At 45.7% G+C, this 17,355-nt stretch overlaps 1 protein-coding gene across 1 annotated transcript in view; it reads left to right on the forward strand.

Annotated features, from left to right (window-relative positions):
- EIF6 (eukaryotic translation initiation factor 6) overlaps window positions 1-17,036 on the forward strand; it is a 41,094-nt gene extending 24,058 nt beyond the window's left edge. The window contains exons 5-6 of the mRNA XM_077459566.1: window positions 4,971-5,152; window positions 16,439-17,036. Coding sequence (XP_077315692.1) covers window positions 4,971-5,152; window positions 16,439-16,448 — 192 coding nt within the window. The 3' untranslated portion in view covers window positions 16,449-17,036. The remainder of the gene's footprint in view (window positions 1-4,970; window positions 5,153-16,438) is intronic.
- The last annotated feature ends 319 nt before the right edge of the window (window positions 17,037-17,355 follow it).

Raw genomic sequence — 17,355 nt, forward strand, 5'->3', positions numbered from 1 at the left:
GCATCTGGGAACCTCCTAGGGACTACAGGCACTATTGTTGGCATTCACAGAACGCCCCCTTGCAGGTGGCAGATAGGATAGGGACAGCATGGCTTCAGAAACTGGTTTCTTCCCCCGAAATCCATGCTATAGCAACCGGGTCACCTGCGGTTAGTGTGGTGCGCATGGACACCCTGACGGCGTTCCTTGACTCCTATATTGCTAAGATAGAGGTGGCAGGAAAGGTGCACGTAAGAGGCCCCTGACCGAACCCCCCCATCCTCTGGGGAGAGCTCTGATGCAGACTCGGGCCCTGCTGCGGCTGTAGACCCCCTGCTTTGACCTATCGGACGTGGCTGACCAGGACCATTCAGACAGTGAGGATGATTCCGGGTCCGGGCGCAAAAAAGACGCTTGTTGGAGCACTTATCACAGCTGTGCGTGATGCCCTGAAGATTCAGGAGCCAGCGAATTCCTCTGCTGATGTACCGATCCCTTTTGGGTCCCACAAGCCAGCACGTTCACCTAAGGTGTTCCCGTATTTGACTTTTGACAAATTCATCTACAGGGAATGGGGTCGCCCGCCACGGACCTTTTCGGTCCCCAAAAACTTGGCGGTGCGTTACCCCTTTGAGGAAAGCCTTCTCAAAAAGTGGCCAGCTCCTCCGATCGTGGACACCCCAGTATCTAGGTTAAATAAAGTAACCACGATTCCGGTTGAGGGGACTCCTGCATTCAAGAATCCCACAGACAGGAAGCCCGAAGCAGTGGCTCGTTCCTTGTTTACGGTTGTGGGGTTAGCCGTGCGACCTGTACTGGCATCCGCACTGGTGTCGCAGACACTGACTGAGTGGGCAAAACGTTTGCACCGCAAATTGGGAGAGCAGCATGCCTCCCCTGTCTGCGTGGAGCTAGCAGACCAACTAGTGCATGGCCTTAAGTATGTTTTTGATGTGGCCCTGGATACTCATCCTCTGCTATCCAGGGCCTCAGTGTCAGCCGTGGTGCTGAGGTGTCTTATTTGGCTGAAATGCTGGTCTGCTTATCAAGCATCCAAGAAAGCCCTGACGGATCTTCCCTTCCTTGACAAACGGCTCTTTGGAGCCTTGTTGGATGACATTAGAAATGCCACGGGTGGTAAGAGTACACTACTCCCACAGGCCAGGAAGGCTAAGGAGCCACGCCACAGCCAAGGGCCCTCCTTTTCCGCTCACAAGCTGCTTTTTCGAGTTCCAGTGCTTCGGCAAAACGACCCCAGCCAGACAGGACGTCCACAGACAGTCAGAAGCGTCCCTGGAACCCAAGCCTAACAAGCCTGCGAACAAAAGTGCTACCACATGAAGGTTTGCCCCAACCTGTGTCTTGGATGGGGGGGTCGTCTTCGGGAGTTTGCAGCCCGTTGGACCTCCCGGTTATCAGACCAATGGGTCCGCAATCTGATTTCCACAGCCTACAAGATAGTTACTCTCTTGGCCGCCAAACAGATTCTTCCCCCTCCAGCATACCCATGTCCCCGGTTCGCCGGGAGGCCCTGCTAGGGGCAGTAAGAGACTTGCTGAATCGGGGTACCAGTTCCGGACTCGGAACGCTTCCAGGGGTTCTACTCAAATCTGTGGTTCCCAAGAAGGAAGGGGTACGTCCAATATTGGACTTAAAAGCCCTCAATTACTTTGTAAAAGTGCAGCGGTTCAGAATGGAATCAGTTCGCTCAGTAGTCGCTGCACTCCTTCAAGGGGACTTCCTGGCGTCTTTGGACATCCAGGATGCGTACCTGCACATACCCATATGCCTTCGGCATCAAAAATGTCTGCGTTTGGCAGTCAGGGAAGCCCACTACCAGTTTGGCTCTTCCCTTTGGCCTGCATCAGCCCCCCGAGTCTTTACCAAAGTACTGGCTCCAGTATTGGCGTTGCTGCAACAACGCGGGATCGTGATCGTGGGTTACCTAGACTATCTCCTCCTGAGAGATTCTTACACCTCAGAATTAGAGGAGGATGTTTTTAGCGATCACCATGCAGACTCTGCAAGAATTTGGGTGGCTGTTGAACCTAAAGAAGTCGGTGGTTGTGCCGACCCAGCGTCTGCAGTAACTGGGTTTACTATTGGATTCCAGGGAAGCGAGGGTCTTTCTCCCCTCAGACAAATTGCAGACTCTCAGATCTGCGGTCAAACTACTGATGAACCGAAAGTGGTCATCCCTCCGCTTTTGCATGCGAGTGCTGGGGCTCATGGTAGCCTCTTTCGAGGCAGTACCTTATGCCCAGTTCAACGCCAGAGTCCTGCAGAAGGAGATCTTGACAAAATGGGACAAATCTCCGTTGTCCCTGGATCGGCAGATCCAGGTGAGCCAGCCAGTCAGGGTCTCTCTGATCTGGAGGTTGAGGTCCCCGGTGATTCCGGCTGGAAAATCGTTCCTTCCTCTAAAATTGACGGTGGCTACTACGGATGCCAGTCTGGCCGACTGGGGTGGAGTGATGGGGATTCAGTTGGCTCAGGGCCTCTGGTCGACGGAAGAATCCAAGTTGCTGATCAATCTGCTCGAATTGAGAGTGATCAGGCTGTGCCTCCACACGTGGTCAACGTGTTTTCAAGGGCGTCCGACCAGGATACAGTCAGACACCGCCACGGCTGTGGCATACACGAATCACCAAGGGGGAACAAGAAGTTCCGCCGCTGCTCGGGCGGTCGCTCATACTTTGGTGGGCAGAGAGACACGTTCCGGCCCTGTCAGCCATTTACATCCGGGGGTGTCAAATTGGCAGGCGGACTACATGAGTCGACAATTGCTGGGCCCAGGAGAATGGGCATTGCATCCGGAGACACAGGCTGCTGTGCCTGAAATGGGGGCACACCAGACGTGGCTCTATTGGCCTCCCGGCTCAATCGAAAGGTCCCGAGATTCGTGTCCAGGACAAGAGATCCATGGGCAGATGCGCTGGTGGCTCCGTGGGCTCAGTACCAGCTGACCTACGCCTTTCCTCTGCGAAGCGGAGTGGAAGCAGAGGGGATTCCGGTAATCCTGATTGCCCCAGATTGCCCCAGATTGGCCTCAGCGGGCCTGGTACGCAGACCTGGTGGCAGACGCTTGCGAGAGGACCTCCTATCTCAAGGTCCAATCTTTCACCCTGCTTTACCATTGCTGGCGTTAACAGCCTGGCTGTTGAAAGCCAGGTATCGAGGAACCGGGGTCTGTCGGACTCGGTTATTCCGACTATGCTGAGAGCGCGGAAATCTTCTTCCAGGAATAAATACCATCGTACTTGGAAGGGCCTATATCAGTGATGGCGAACCTTGGCACCCCAGATGTTTTGGAACTACATTTCCCATGATGCTCATGCACTCTGCAGTGTATTTGAGCATCATGGGAAACTTAGTTCCAAAACATCTGGGGTGCCAAGGTTCGCCATCACTGGCCTATATCCATGTGTGAGGAGAGAGGGTGGCATCCGCGCTCCTTCTCCATTTCCAGGATCCTGCTGTTTCTTCAGCAAGGTGTAGACCAGAGGTTGGCGTTGAGCACCATCCATCAAGGGGCATATTTTCAGATTTGGCTTTTTTTTTTTTTTTTTCCAGCGACCCCTAGCGTCTCGCTCACTAGTGAGTACTTTTGTTCAGGGGGTACTCCATGTAGTCCCTCCGGTGTTGCCTCCATAGGATTTGAACCTGGTGTCGGCGCTTCAGAAGCCGCTGTTTGAGAATATCAGGGAGATTCCTCTGTTGACCCTTTCACAGAAGGTGGTCTTTCTAGTGGCCATCACATCGGCCAGGAGGGTTTCGGAACTGGCAGCATTGTCCTGCAAGTTGCCTTATCTGGTCATCCACAGGTATAAGGTGGTGTTGCGTCTGCAACTGTACTTTCTACCGAAAGTGGTCTTGGCATTTCATATGAATGAGGACGATGTATTACCATCGTTGTTCTGAGCCGAAGCACCCCAAAGAGGTGGCCCTTCACGCTCTCGATGTGGTTAGGGCTCTGAAGGTGTACTTGTCTGTCACAGCTTCCTTTCAGAAGTCAGACTCACTGTTTGTTTCGGTGGCTGGTCCTAACATGGGTATGGCGGTCTCGTCGGCCACCATTTCCAGGTGGATCAGACAGATTGTAGTCCAAGCCTATGCCTTGAAGGGGCAGGTGCCTCCCTTTCCGGTCACGGCCCACTCTACAAGAGCAAATGGAACGTCTTGGGCCTTCCGACACCAAGCGTCTATCGCTCAGTTGTGTAAGGCGGCGACTTGGCAGTCTGTCCATACGTTTACCAAGTTTTACAAGGTAGACGTCAGTGCATCGGCTGATGCTGGTTTTGGCCACACAGTTTTAGAGGCGGCCGTGTAGTTGCTATTGAGTTTTTTTTTTTTTTTTTCCCCTGATTTTTCGATAAAAACACAGTACTGTTTCGTTATTGCACTACTTCCGCGAGGTTGTGGTCTGGGGGATCGCTCCTGTTGAGGGTGCCCGGTTTTGTGGTGGAGTTTCCACACACTGCTGTTTTTTTGTGGGTTTAGTTTCTCTAGTTCCCACTTGCCATTGTGGATGAAGGTTTTTAAATGCTGTTTTTCCCACCCCTCGTTTGGCACTGCTTGGGGACGTCCCATGTAGTTAGAGAGGAGCTGTGTCGGTCGGTGAATATAAGAGAAAATAGGATTTTTGTACTCACCGTAAAATCCTTTTCTCTGTAATTCACCGACCGACACAGCACCCGCCCCTCCTTTTTTTTTTTTTTCTAGGTTATACTGCTTGTTGACGTACTGAAGCTGCTAGCAGCAGGAGGAGGGTTGATAGAACGGGGCCCGCCCCCCCTGTGGCAGCATTAAAGTTCTGTGTATTGTGTAACAATTTTGCCTAGTTTCTCCTAATGACAGGCTATACAACCCATGTAGTTAGAGAGGGGCGGTCGGTGAATTACAGAGAAAAGGATTTTACGGTGAGTACAAAAAAATCCTACTTTTCAGTTTTTATGCATGTAAATCCTAAAACAAATTTGTTTTCCTGGCAGGCTGGAACAGTGAATCGAGGTAGTGAAGTCATTGCCGCAGGAATGGTTGCCAATGACTGGTGTGCTTTCTGTGGCCTGGACACAACAAGTACAGAGCTGTCAGTAATAGAAAGTGTATTCAAATTAAGTGATGCCCAGCCAAGCACTATTGCCACCGATATGAGAGACACCCTCATTGACAGGTATGATTGTTGTTTTTCGTGCAGTTTACAAATGGTTCCATGTCTCGTGTTACTGCAAGAGTTAAACTTGGTGTACATACCTCCTCCATAGCAGCTTTTGCAACAGGGAAGTTTTTGCCCTTTTTCCAGGTAACTTACCCTGTTTCCCCGAAAATGAGACTTGGTGTGATTGTCGGTGATGGCTGCGGTGATGGCCTTGAAAATAAGACCTGCAAGGACTTTAGGGATTATTTGGGGGGTAGAGCTTATATTGCAGCCATCGCCGACAATCGCGCTAGGTCTTATTTTTGGGGAAACAGGGTAATTATCTTAAAGCACAACTTCAGCCAGAACTGTTTGAAACCACACTGAGATTTTATTGTGGTTTATATTGAGGGACAGGGAGAAGCACACATTATTTTAGTGTCTGTTGAAGAGATGCCACTTCCTGTATAGTCACCAGGATAGGTGAAATTTCTCTGACTAAAACACGGACAGCAACAGCAACCTGGTAGAGGTTATAATTCTTCCCAATCTAATGTAAGAAAAACCTTTTTGGGGTTCCAACCACATCACTTGCCAGTCTAGGAATGGGAAACAAAGGCAGGCTATCCATCAGATGGATTCAGTGTGGTTTCCCATCCTGAATCGGGTACATGGGCTAGGGTGTAAAATGAAGGCCACGGCAAATTGCAATCATTTCTTGAAAGCAACAGGATCACTAAAAGGTGCAGAGAACATACCTGCATGCAGAGTTTTTGCTGGCCTGATGAGAGAGTAGTTGTGATGGAAAGACTGCAGAATGTTACTCTCCAATCATGGATAGATGCTTTCCTCATTCACCCAATGAGGGAATGACACTATGGCAAAGGGTGAGTTTTCTCATGTTGCTGCCACATTTTCACTAGCAACACAATCACATTTGTGACATGGACCTAAAGATCAACTCCACGGCCCAAAGTGAATTCAAAATATATGGGCGTCACCACTGACGGCAGCAATTCTAATGCAGACAGTTGGGGGTGTGGAAAGACTTAATACCATTCTGCAGCATCTAAAAGGAACATTTGCTGAGAGAAAGGAAGGGAACAAACTGCATTAATCTTAAAATGCCCTCTAGTGGCTGAAACATAAAAATGCAGTACTGCAGGGATATGCAGCTAGCAGACCTCCAGCTGTTACAGAACTACAATTCCCATGAGGCATAGTAAGACTCTGACAACCACAAGCATGACACCCAGAGGCAGAGGCATGATGAGACTTGTAGTTTTGCAACAGCTGGAGGTCCGCTAATTGCATATCCCTGCAGTACTGGAATGAAGAGTTTCAATTTGTCTCCTATTGTATAGTTCTGTATTTGAGCTGATGACTGTACATTTATTACAATTAGTGTTTTAGGAGTTACTCTTTTTGTTTTTAAATGGTGAGGGAGTTCCTATCCAGTAAATTCCATTGGAAGTGAGGGAATATTTTTCCTAATATAAGGGAAATGCCCTTGGACTGTTGTCATGTAGACTAGTGTCGTCCTTGTACGATTTCTGTCCTATTCCTGTTCTGGTGGCAAGTCAGGATTTTGCACATACTTCTCTTTGTCCCCAGTAACATTGGAGAGCATCTTCTTAAAAGGATAGTTCACCTTTACAAAAAACCTGCTTATGCAGATACGGCATGTTTGTAGATTAAAACAAACTGTGCAGCTCTGACTAAAGATGAATAATACCCTTTCTATAGGTGTAGTCCATTTACATACCTTATGAAGCCTGACTGGAATACTCCCGGGATATTGGTCAGTGAGGCCTAGTCGTCACTGCTCATCTCCACCATCACAGGAATGAGCACTTTCTCTAATTCAAACCCCCTCACATGTGCTCTAGCTCCCCTCATGTAGTAGTTCTGTGTTCAGCATTTGAGAGCTCTCTTGTGATGGAGGTGAGCAGTGATGACTAGGCCTCACTTAGCAACGTCCTGGGAGTATTCTCATCGGGCTTCATGAAGTACGTGAATGGCCTACACCTACAGCAAGGCCTTTATTCAACTTTATTTAGAGCTGCACAGTTTGTTTTTATCTACAGATGCCCCTTACCTGCATAGGCAGTTTTGTGGCAAAGATGAACTGATGAAAACCTTGTGGTTCTAAACCCCATTCAATTAAAAAAATAAAAATTCTGCCTTTTAGTTATAACTTTACCAAGTTTGATATAAGAAGTTCCCTCACTTTCTTTACTTTTCTAGTTGGCAGAAGTTTAAGTCCCCATGCACACTGGGCATTGGTTCCGGCCTTTACATATGAGAAAAAAGAAACAGGTGTCGGCAGCCCGGAAATCTGAGATACTCTGGTGTTTTCGACATATAATTGCACATATGCAATAGCGGTGGCTGTGCCGCCCATTGCGGGGGGTCATCTTGGCTGCTCGAGGTCCTCCCCCTTCTCCTTGCAGAGCAGCGATCTCCCTGTGTCAGGGAACTGAATTGCGTGGCCGCAGTGGGGGGTCAGGAGCAGTCAATTTCCCTTTATCATTGTAATCAGTATTGATGGAAATGCATAGGCTAAAACAGCTAGAGGAGTCACCCGGTAAATACTTTTGAGGCTCAGATGGCCTATAGAATTGCACTAAAATTAAAGTAGAAGGAAACCACACCTACAAAGCTGGAAGTAATGCATGTTTTCAGTGATGAGGTGTGGCTGCCCAAATGCATAACACTGTTGCTTTAACGCTCCCCAGCTGCAGCTAGTACTGTATTTGCACCACTTCCTCCTCCCACCTAGTATGTCATCTTTTGACATATGAACAGATGACAGAAACCACAGTGGGAGGTGGTATAACACACCACAAAGTTTGGAATAATTACAGTGGCTGGGGGGGGGGGAAGCACTGAAACGGCTGCAAATTTCAGCACACAGACTTAGAGAAGGGTAGGTATTTAGTGCCTCTTTCTTTTCATACAGCAGGGGACACAGAGCCATAGTTACTATGTGGGTTATAGGCCACCTTCAGATGATGAACATGGCACGCCCTAAGACAAGAAGTACACTCCCTATATAACCCCTCCCACTACTGGGAGTTTTTTCGCCAGTGTCTAAGATGTTGGTCATGAGTAAAGATGTGCTGTGCTGAGCTCCACTGGGGCTAGCCATGCTGACCAGATCCATTCAAAGTGTCCCTTTTTGGGCCAAATTGGTACCCGAGCCTCATATAAAAAAAAAAAAACCCCCAAAGGTTTTGCCTGCAAATGCTTCTTTTTGGAGAGCTGGACCCTGGGATCCAGTACTTTTTGGTAGGGAGGCCATAAAGTTTTACTGGTAGGGTGCTGTTGCAGGTCCAGGATTGTGGGTTTCCTCAAGGATCCCCTGCTCCTGAAGGTTTAACGGAACCCACCGTGAAGGGCGAAGATTGGGTCTGATGGTTTACCACAAAAAACTCTGTGTGGCGGGATAGGTAAGTGGAGTTTTCTAAGAAATGTTTTTAATTTTCTTATGAATGTCTCCATTAAGAATAATAATGTTGTCATGCATATGTCACCACTGGGGGCTCTATTCAGCACTCACTGCCTCATGCTGGAAACAGCGCTTTGTCAGGAGCCAAAACACTTCCTCCTTCCTCTGGCCAAAGCAACAGAGCCTCCGGTAAGCCTAAGGGTGGATTTGTCCCCCGCCTGTTGCTCCCCTATGCTGGGATTCCCCCTCTCGTGGGGGGAAAGCGCCCGAATCCTTTTTTAAATGTAAAACACAGCAGCCGCTTGGCGACTTTTGTAAACGCCCATCTCCCCCCCCCCCCCCCCCCCCCACGATATGCTCGTTCTGTCCAAGGGTACCTGTAATCCTCCTCCTCTCGCATAGGAAAACCCGTCTTTTTTTTTTTTTTTTTTTAATGGGGGTGGAGCCGTAGGCAATGCAGGGCGAGGCTAACTGCATTGGCATTCTTCAATGTCAGGTGCACATGGAGGCAAGCTTTTAAAAGCACACTGTGTGCTGCTGCTGGCTATGGAGAGACACAAGAGCAAAGTACCATTTTTCAGGTTTGGTGACACAGGCATTTTTCGTTTTGACACATTAATTCTTCAGGCTGGGCATTAATAGCAGCAATATTTTGCTGGACTATAGCCTAGCAGTGTATGCATTCCTTCTGTTAGTGCTTCTGCTATGTGCATCAGGCTATGAGTGGAAGGGGGACAAGGAACTCCTCAAAGGGATCGATTGTTGTACAAAAACCTAAATCCATGTCCAGGAAAAGGCTGTCCTCGGAGTGATGCGGCTGGTCAGAGTGAGTCGTCGGGGGAGACTGGTGTTGCAGCAGTGCTGGACACTTCAGCCCTCACACAGTTTTTCCTTCTTCTACCATTTCTAGTTTGGAACAGAAGATTGATACTATGATCACTTTCCATAGTGGATCCAAATGTAGCAGATCCCCATCCAATGATCAGGACCCTCATCCTAAGGTACAAGGGGCAGGGGATCAGGAAGATGTTGATATTTCCTTTTCCGAGGATCCTAATATAGAGGATATAGTCTCAAAAGAGAGTTTGTTGGTACACTCCCTTACTAGGTTGGTTCACTCAACTTTTTTTGCTGCCTGTAGCGCAGTCCATTACATAGTTAGTCAGGTTGAAAAAAGACACAAGTCCATCCAGTTCAACCTTAAAAACAAAATAATCGTACAATCCAAATACCCAGTTTTATGCCCACAATTGATCCAGAGGAAGGCGAAAAAAAACCCCCAGCAGAGCATGCTCCAATTTGCTACAGCAGGGGAAAAAAATTCCTTCCTGATCCCCCCAAGAGGCGATCGGATTTTCCCTGGATCAACTTTACCTATGTTAGTACCCAGTTATATTATGTACATTCAGGAAAGTATCCAGGCCTTTCTTAAAGCAATCTACTGAGCTGGCCAGAACCACCTCTGGCGGGAGTCTATTCCACATTTTCACAGCTCTAACTGTGAAGAAACCTTTCCGTACTTGATGAAATCTCTCTTCCTCTAGACGTAAAGAGTGCCCCCTTGTCCTCTGGGTTGACCGTACAGAGAACAACTCAACACCAAGTTCCCTATATGGACCCCTAATATATTTGAACATGTTGATCATATCCCCCCTTATTCTCCTCTTCTCAAGAGTGAATAAATTCAGTTCCTCTAATCTTTCCTCATAGCTGAGTTCCTTCATGCCTCTTATCAGTTTGGTTGCCCTTCTCAGCACTTTCTCCAGTTCCCCGATATCCTTTTTGAGAACTGGTGCCCAAAACTGAACTGCATATTCCAGGTGAGGTCTTACTAATGATTTGAACAGGGGCAAAATGATATCACTCTCTCTGGAGTCCATACCTCTCTTAATACAAGAAAGGACTTTGCTTGCTTTGGAAACAGCAGCTTGGCATTGCATGCTATTATTGAGCTTATGATCTACCAAAACCCCCAGATCCTTCTCCACTATGGATCCCCCCAGTTGTACTCCCCCCCCCCCCCCCCCCCTTAGCATGTATGATGCATGCATATTCTTAGCCCCCAAGTGCATAACTTTACATTTATCAACATTAAACCTCATCTGCCACATAGTCGCCCAATTAGACAGTGTATTGAGGTCGGCTTGTAAATTGGAGACATCCTGTAAGGAGGTTATTCCACTGCATATCTTGGTGTCATCTGCAAAGACAGAAATGTTACTTTTGATCCCAGACCCAATATCATTTCTAAAGATGTTAAAAAGTAAGGGTCCCAGCACTGAACCTTGGGGTACACCACTGATAACCTTAGACCATTCAGAGTAAGAATCATTAATCACTACTCTCTGAATTCTGTCTTTTAGCCAATTTTCTATCCATTTACAAACTGATATTTCCAAACCTGTAGACTTTACCTTACACATGAGCCGTGTGTGGGGAACTGTATTGACTGCTTTTGCAAAATCCAAGTATACCACGTCCACCGCTACCCCTCTGTCCAAGGTTTTACTTACCGCCTCATAAAAAGAAATCAGATTTGTCTGACAACTTCTGTCTTTCATGAATCCATGTTGTCTGTTGCTTAAAGTGTTTTTTTGTTCAGCAAGAACTCGTCGATGTGGTCTTTTTATTAAACGCTCCAGTATCTTCCCAGCTATAGAAGTTAAGCCAGGGCTCGACAAAACCCGGTCGCCAGGTCGCATTGGCGACTAGAAATAGCGACCTCGCGCCTGGGGCAGCACAGCTGGGGGTATCCTGTGTCTGTGGACCCCCCCCAGCGTGATCGCGTCGGGCCGTTCCGCCGGCGGCCGAAAATTTAGGCCGCGGCTTTGAGGCCTTCTGTGGTCCTATGATTCCTTATGGAGTCTGGCGCCCTCTTGTGGTCGCCGTTGGTATGACAAACCAGCAATGTTAATGAAGATTCCTCTGCCTGTATTATATTACCTGCCTCTTCTTCCCTTTATTTAGAACCCCCTAAACATTATATATATTTTTTATTCTAACACCCTAGAGAATAAAATGGTGGTTGTTGCAATACTGTCTGTCACACCGTATTTGTGCAGCGGACTTACAAGCGCACTTTTGTTGGGAAAAATAATTTAGTTAATAAAAAAATAAGACAACAGTAAAGTTAGCCCAATTATTTTTTATATTGTGAAAGATAATGTTACGCCAAGTAAATTGATACCCAACATGTCACGCTTCAAAATTGCACCCGCTCATGGAATGGCGACAAACTTTTACCCTTTAAAATCTCCATAGGCGACGTTTAAAAAAATTCTACAGGTTGCACGTTTTGAGTTACAGAGGAGGTCTGGGGTAGAATTATTGCTCTCGCTCTACCGATCACGGCGCTACCTCCTATGTGTGGTTCGAACACCGATTTTATATGCGGGCAGGACAGGGCGCGTTTAAAAATTATTATTTTTTCTGCTTTATTTTAACTTTTTTTTTTTCCACTGTTCTTTTAAAAAAAATGTTGTGTCACTTTTATTCTTATTACAAGGAATGTAAAAATCCCTTGTAATAGAAAAAGCATGACAGGTCCTCTTAAATATGAGATCTGGGGTCAGAGAGACCTCGGATCTCATATTTACACTAAAATGCAATTGAAAAAAAAATTGTCATTTGAAAAAAATAAATAAAATGTCCCTCTAAGAGCTATGGGCAATGACTTGGAGACGGGGGGGGGGGGGGGTGGGGCGGCGGCGGCGACGGCGCTGCTATCTTCCCCTCACTCGTCTCCATGTCAGGCCAGGGACCGGTCCGGATCGTCGTCACGGACCTGGCTCCTAACTTTTTAAGCTGGCTCCTAGATTCCAAGCAAATTTGTCAACCCCTGAGTTAAGCTAACAGGTCTATAGTTACTTGGTAAAGACTTTGATCCCTTTTTAAATATAGGCACCACGTTCGCCCTGCGCCAATCCAGTGGGACTATTCCCATCATTGAGTCCCTAAAAATTGGATACAATGGCTCTGAAATTACAGAGCTCAATTCTTTTAGGATCCGTGGGTGGATGCCATCAGGGCCAGGTGCTTTATCCACCTTTATTCTGTCTAAATATTTCTGGACCATATCACTTTTGAGCCATTGTGGATCATTTGGGGCTGTGTCACTATCACCTCCATTATAGACATGCGCTCCCCCATGCTCTTTTGTGTACACAGAGCTGAAGAAAGTATTTAATAAATTGGCCTTCTCTTTGTCCCCAGTCACCAACTCTAGATTATTTTGTAAAGGGCCTACATGCTCAGACTTGACCTTTTTACTATTAATATATTTGAAGAATTTTTTTGGGGTTTGTCCTATCTTTTGCAATCTGTCGTTCGTTTTGAATTTTTGCATCCTTGATTTCCTTTTTACATATTCTGTTAAATTCTTTGTAACATTTAAATGTCGCTAGTGATCCTTCATTTTTATATTTTTTAAAAGCTCTTCTCTTATAGTTTATAGCTTTTTTAACTTTGGCTGTGAGCCACATAGGTTTTGTTTTTAGCCTTTTAAACGTATTGCCCATGGGAATATACTTTGCAGTGAGGTCCCAAACATTGATGAACCCACCTCTGGTTTGGGATCACTAAAGCCTCCCCCATCTGGGGATGCTTTTCCTATCCATTCATGGCTAAAAAAAAGTTGATGTATTCTGAATGGGAACACCCAGCAAAGCTTTTTTTGGTGGGGGAAAAAAAAAAAGTTTTCTACACTTTATCCTATGGAGGAGAAATTCTGCAATCTCCTCAGTAAATAAAAATCTCATTTGTCCGGTAGACAATGCACAAATGTTAAAGGATCCAACAGATAAAAAAAAAAAAAATTGGAATTTATTTTTAAGAACAAAATTTCTCTACTAATTTCAGTAATGCAGCCGGCTCTTGCGGCAATTGGAGTGTCTCAGTCCATAAAGGACCAGTTTGTAGAGCTACTTAAGATTATTCCTGATCAGCAGGCCCAGCAATGGGCTGGCGTATCAGATTCACTGTTTTACTGTGGATGCTATGAAGGATTCGATTATTCCAACCTCACGGCTTATGCTAGGACTAGTGCATACACGCAGAGTCCTATAGTTGAAAAGTTGGTCAGCTGAAGCACCATGTAAGAAGATCTTGGCCAGTTTCCCATTTCATGGCGAACGGTTATTTGGAGACGATTTAGATAAATATATCCAAAGGATTTCTAATGGGAAAAGTTTTTACCAGTAAAGTTTAAGCATTTCTCCTTTTTAAACGTGCATCCTCTCCAGTGCCAGGAGCATCTGCCTCTAGGCAGTCTCAACAGCCTCCAATGTTGAGCTCAAGAGGAACACTTCAGGGGCAGTCCCAGGGCCAAAAGACGACTTGGGGGAGAGCCTGCAAAACAAAATACTAAAGCCTCCTTATGAATTTTCAAAGATCTGGCAGGAACAATGTCAAGACAGATGGGTGGCTTCCTCAATTTTTCTAGGTTATAAACGAGAGTTGCGAGAATTCCCGTCTCCTCGTTTTCCAAGATCAAACGTTCCCAGAGATCCAGGGAAAAGGAAATCTTTTTCTAGCTGTGTCATCCTTATCCCAGAAGGTGATATCAGAGGTTCCCACAGGGTTCAGGGTTTTTATTCAAACCTTTTCACTGTTCCAAAGCCGAACAGAGAGGTAAGGACCCTATCTAGATCTCAAAGATCTGAACCGGCACTTCACTATACGATCCTTTTGCATAGTCAATCCAATCGGTTGTCTCCATTTTGCAAGGAGGGGAATTTTTGGCATTGATCGATATCAAGGATGCATATCTCCACATAAACGATATTTCCCGCTCATCAGAACTTTCTACGCTTCAAAGTAGAAAATCTTAATTTTCAGTTTGTGGCTCTGCCATTCGGATTAGCCACCGCACCACGTGTGTTCACAAAGATCCTAGCACTTCCTTCACCCCGACATCTTTCTGTCATTACGTCAAAGATGGGGTGTTCCCGGACGTGGATCTGTTCACGTCCAGATGCAACAACAAAGTCAACAGATGGGGGAACCTTGGACCCTGCTGCTGTGGCCAGACCTTCTCGCACAAGGTCTGGTATTCCATCCTACCTTTACAAATGCTTAATTTAACGGTTTAGCTATTGAAACCCACATTCTAAAGGACCGTGGGTTATTTCCTTCAGTAGTGTCTACTTTGGTTAATGCTAGGAAGCCGGCCTCCAGAGTCATATACTATAGAGTCTGGAAGGCATATGTCTCCTGATGTGGATATAGGGGTTGGCACCCCAGGAAGCATGTCATGGGATCCTTTGAATTCCTGCAAATAGGATTGGAAATTAAGCTGGCCTTGAGTACTATCAAGGGCCAGGTCTCGGCCTTATCAGTATTCTTTCAAGAGCATCTTGCTTCTCACTCTGGTATGTTTTATTCAGGGTGTAATGCGGATTAATCCCCCCCCCCCCCCCATCAGGGAACCCCTAAATCCTTGGGGTTTGAATTTTAGTCTTGTCTGCTTTACAGAAACAACCTTTTGAGCCTATACGGGAAATTCCCTTGGTTCTTATGACAAGAAAAATAATCTTTTTGGATGTCCTATCCTCTGCCAGAAGGGTATCAGACTTGGCGACTGTCTTGTAAAGAGCCATATTTGATCATGCATAAGGAAAAGGTGGTATTGTGGCCTCATCCTGAATTCCTACCGAAGGTGGTGACAGAAAACAGATGTTTTGTTTTGTACTGCCAGAAGGTCCTAAAAGCGGACAGGCAGCATCAAAATCTACTGGATTCAACAAGTGATTGGTCTAAAGTAGAAAATTCCTCCTTTTCATGTTAAAGCGCACTCCACCAGGGCTGTTAGTGCCTCTTGAGTGGTGCATCATCAGGCCTCTATGGCTCAGATCTGCAAGGCCGCAACTTGGTCTTCAGTTCATACATTTACATTGATTTGATAGAATCTGGTAAAAGGTCATGAGGATATTGCCTTTGGGCGTATTGTACTGCAGGCTGCAGTACGAGTCCTCTAGCCCTTTAATGCCCTATCTTTTTGGTGTGTGTGTGTGTGTGTGTGTGTGTGTGTGTGTGTGTGTGTGTGTGTGTGTGTGTCTCTCCCTGCAGTTGCCATTGCTATGGGACATCCCATATAGGAACTACTATGGCTCTGTGTCCCCTGATGTATGAAAAGAAAAACATGATTTTTAAAACTGCTTACCTGTAAAATCCTTTTCTTTGAAGTACATCAGGGGACACGGAGGTCCCTCCCTTCTTTGGTATACACGGCTACAAAACTGAGGTACTCCCCAGTAGTGGGAGGAGTTGTAAAGGGAGTACACGTCTTGTCTTAGGGCGTGCCAGTGTCCATCACCTGAAGGTGGCCTATAACAACATAGTAACTACTATGGCCTTGTTTCCCCTGATGCACTTCAAAGAAGGATTTTACAGGTAAGTTGTTTTAAAAATCCTGTTTGTTACAGGGCTGAAACATGAAAACATTTACATTAAGACCCATTTCACACTGGGATGTTTTTTCTGGTACTTTTAGGCTAAAAATAGCACCTGTAAAACTCCTCCACTGCAGCCCCAGTGTGAGAGCCGGTGTTTTCACATTGGAGTGGTGTGCTTGCAGGATATTAGAAAAAGTCCTGCAAGCAGCATCTTTGGGGTGGTGTGGGAGCACTGAATACACTGCCCCTGCCATAAGACTCAATGGGCACCGCTATGTGAGTTCTATTAACCATTAATTCGGCCGCCAACAGGGGTTAAAAGTGCCCTGCTAGTGGCCAAAGAGCACCACTAACGCCCCCCTGTCCCAGTATGACAGTACACTAAACATATTCTTGCATAGATACAAGGAAGATTTGCAGACTGTATTTTAATTTGTCTTTTGAGCTCACTTTTTTTTTTTTTTTTTTTTTGGTTTTCAGCTTAACATAAAAGGTTCCATTTACAACAACGATCATGACTGGTGAAATTCATCTTCTCCCTGTACTCAACCTGATATCAACACGTGACTGCTACCAAATGTCACCACAGCTGTATCGAACTATTAATTATGAGCTGAAATATACTTATGCTTCCTGCTTGGGTGCAGCAAAGGATGGTATATGTGTAGATGCACTGATAATTTAATCAATATATTGCAGATTGAGCTAGGTTTTACATTGCTCTACTAAAATAAAAATTTGAATTTTAAGCTTCTGTTAAAGTGTAATTGCAAGCAGATATGTAAAATAAATGCAATGTGTTGTATTTTTACACCCACTTAGTATATGTAATGGATTCTGTTTTGATAATACTTTTGCAGTGTATTGTACTGTTGGCATCACATTAAAGGAAGTATCTGACAGCCAGAGGGGAGGAAGACTGGTTCACCCAACTACTGTGCATACTGATCCTTTAGTCACTGACATGTAGGACCAGTGTAGCTCCTGTGACTCCTCTAAATGCTTGGTCTGGGTCAGATTTTCATAAAGTAAACCAGGCCTCTAGTATTGCGTCTCAATAAAAGTCTGATAAATTCTGCATGATTGTGTGTTGTTTGCACTATAGATACAAATAAAATACTCAAGCGCAAAAATGGATAAAAACATCAAACTGAAAATCAAAGAAAACAGCGGCAAACACTCCCAATAGGTCAGCCAACTAAAAATTAATATGGTAGTGTTGCGCTATCTTCAAATAAAGTGGCAAGTGCTTAATAGAAAAGTGTATAAACATAATCCAAAAAATTGCATAAATTCAATTATCCCAAAAGATCTGAGGTGTTAATAAACTTTCTATAATGTGACAAACACCAATAAGGTGTCTCGTGCTCCAACTAAAGTGCTAGAAAAAAACTACA

This window comes from Lithobates pipiens, unplaced genomic scaffold (assembly GCF_037356315.1).
Source record: "Lithobates pipiens isolate NorthernLeopardFrog02 unplaced genomic scaffold, aLitPip1_a1.2 Scaffold_28, whole genome shotgun sequence".
NCBI classification, from domain to species: domain Eukaryota; kingdom Metazoa; phylum Chordata; class Amphibia; order Anura; family Ranidae; genus Lithobates; species Lithobates pipiens.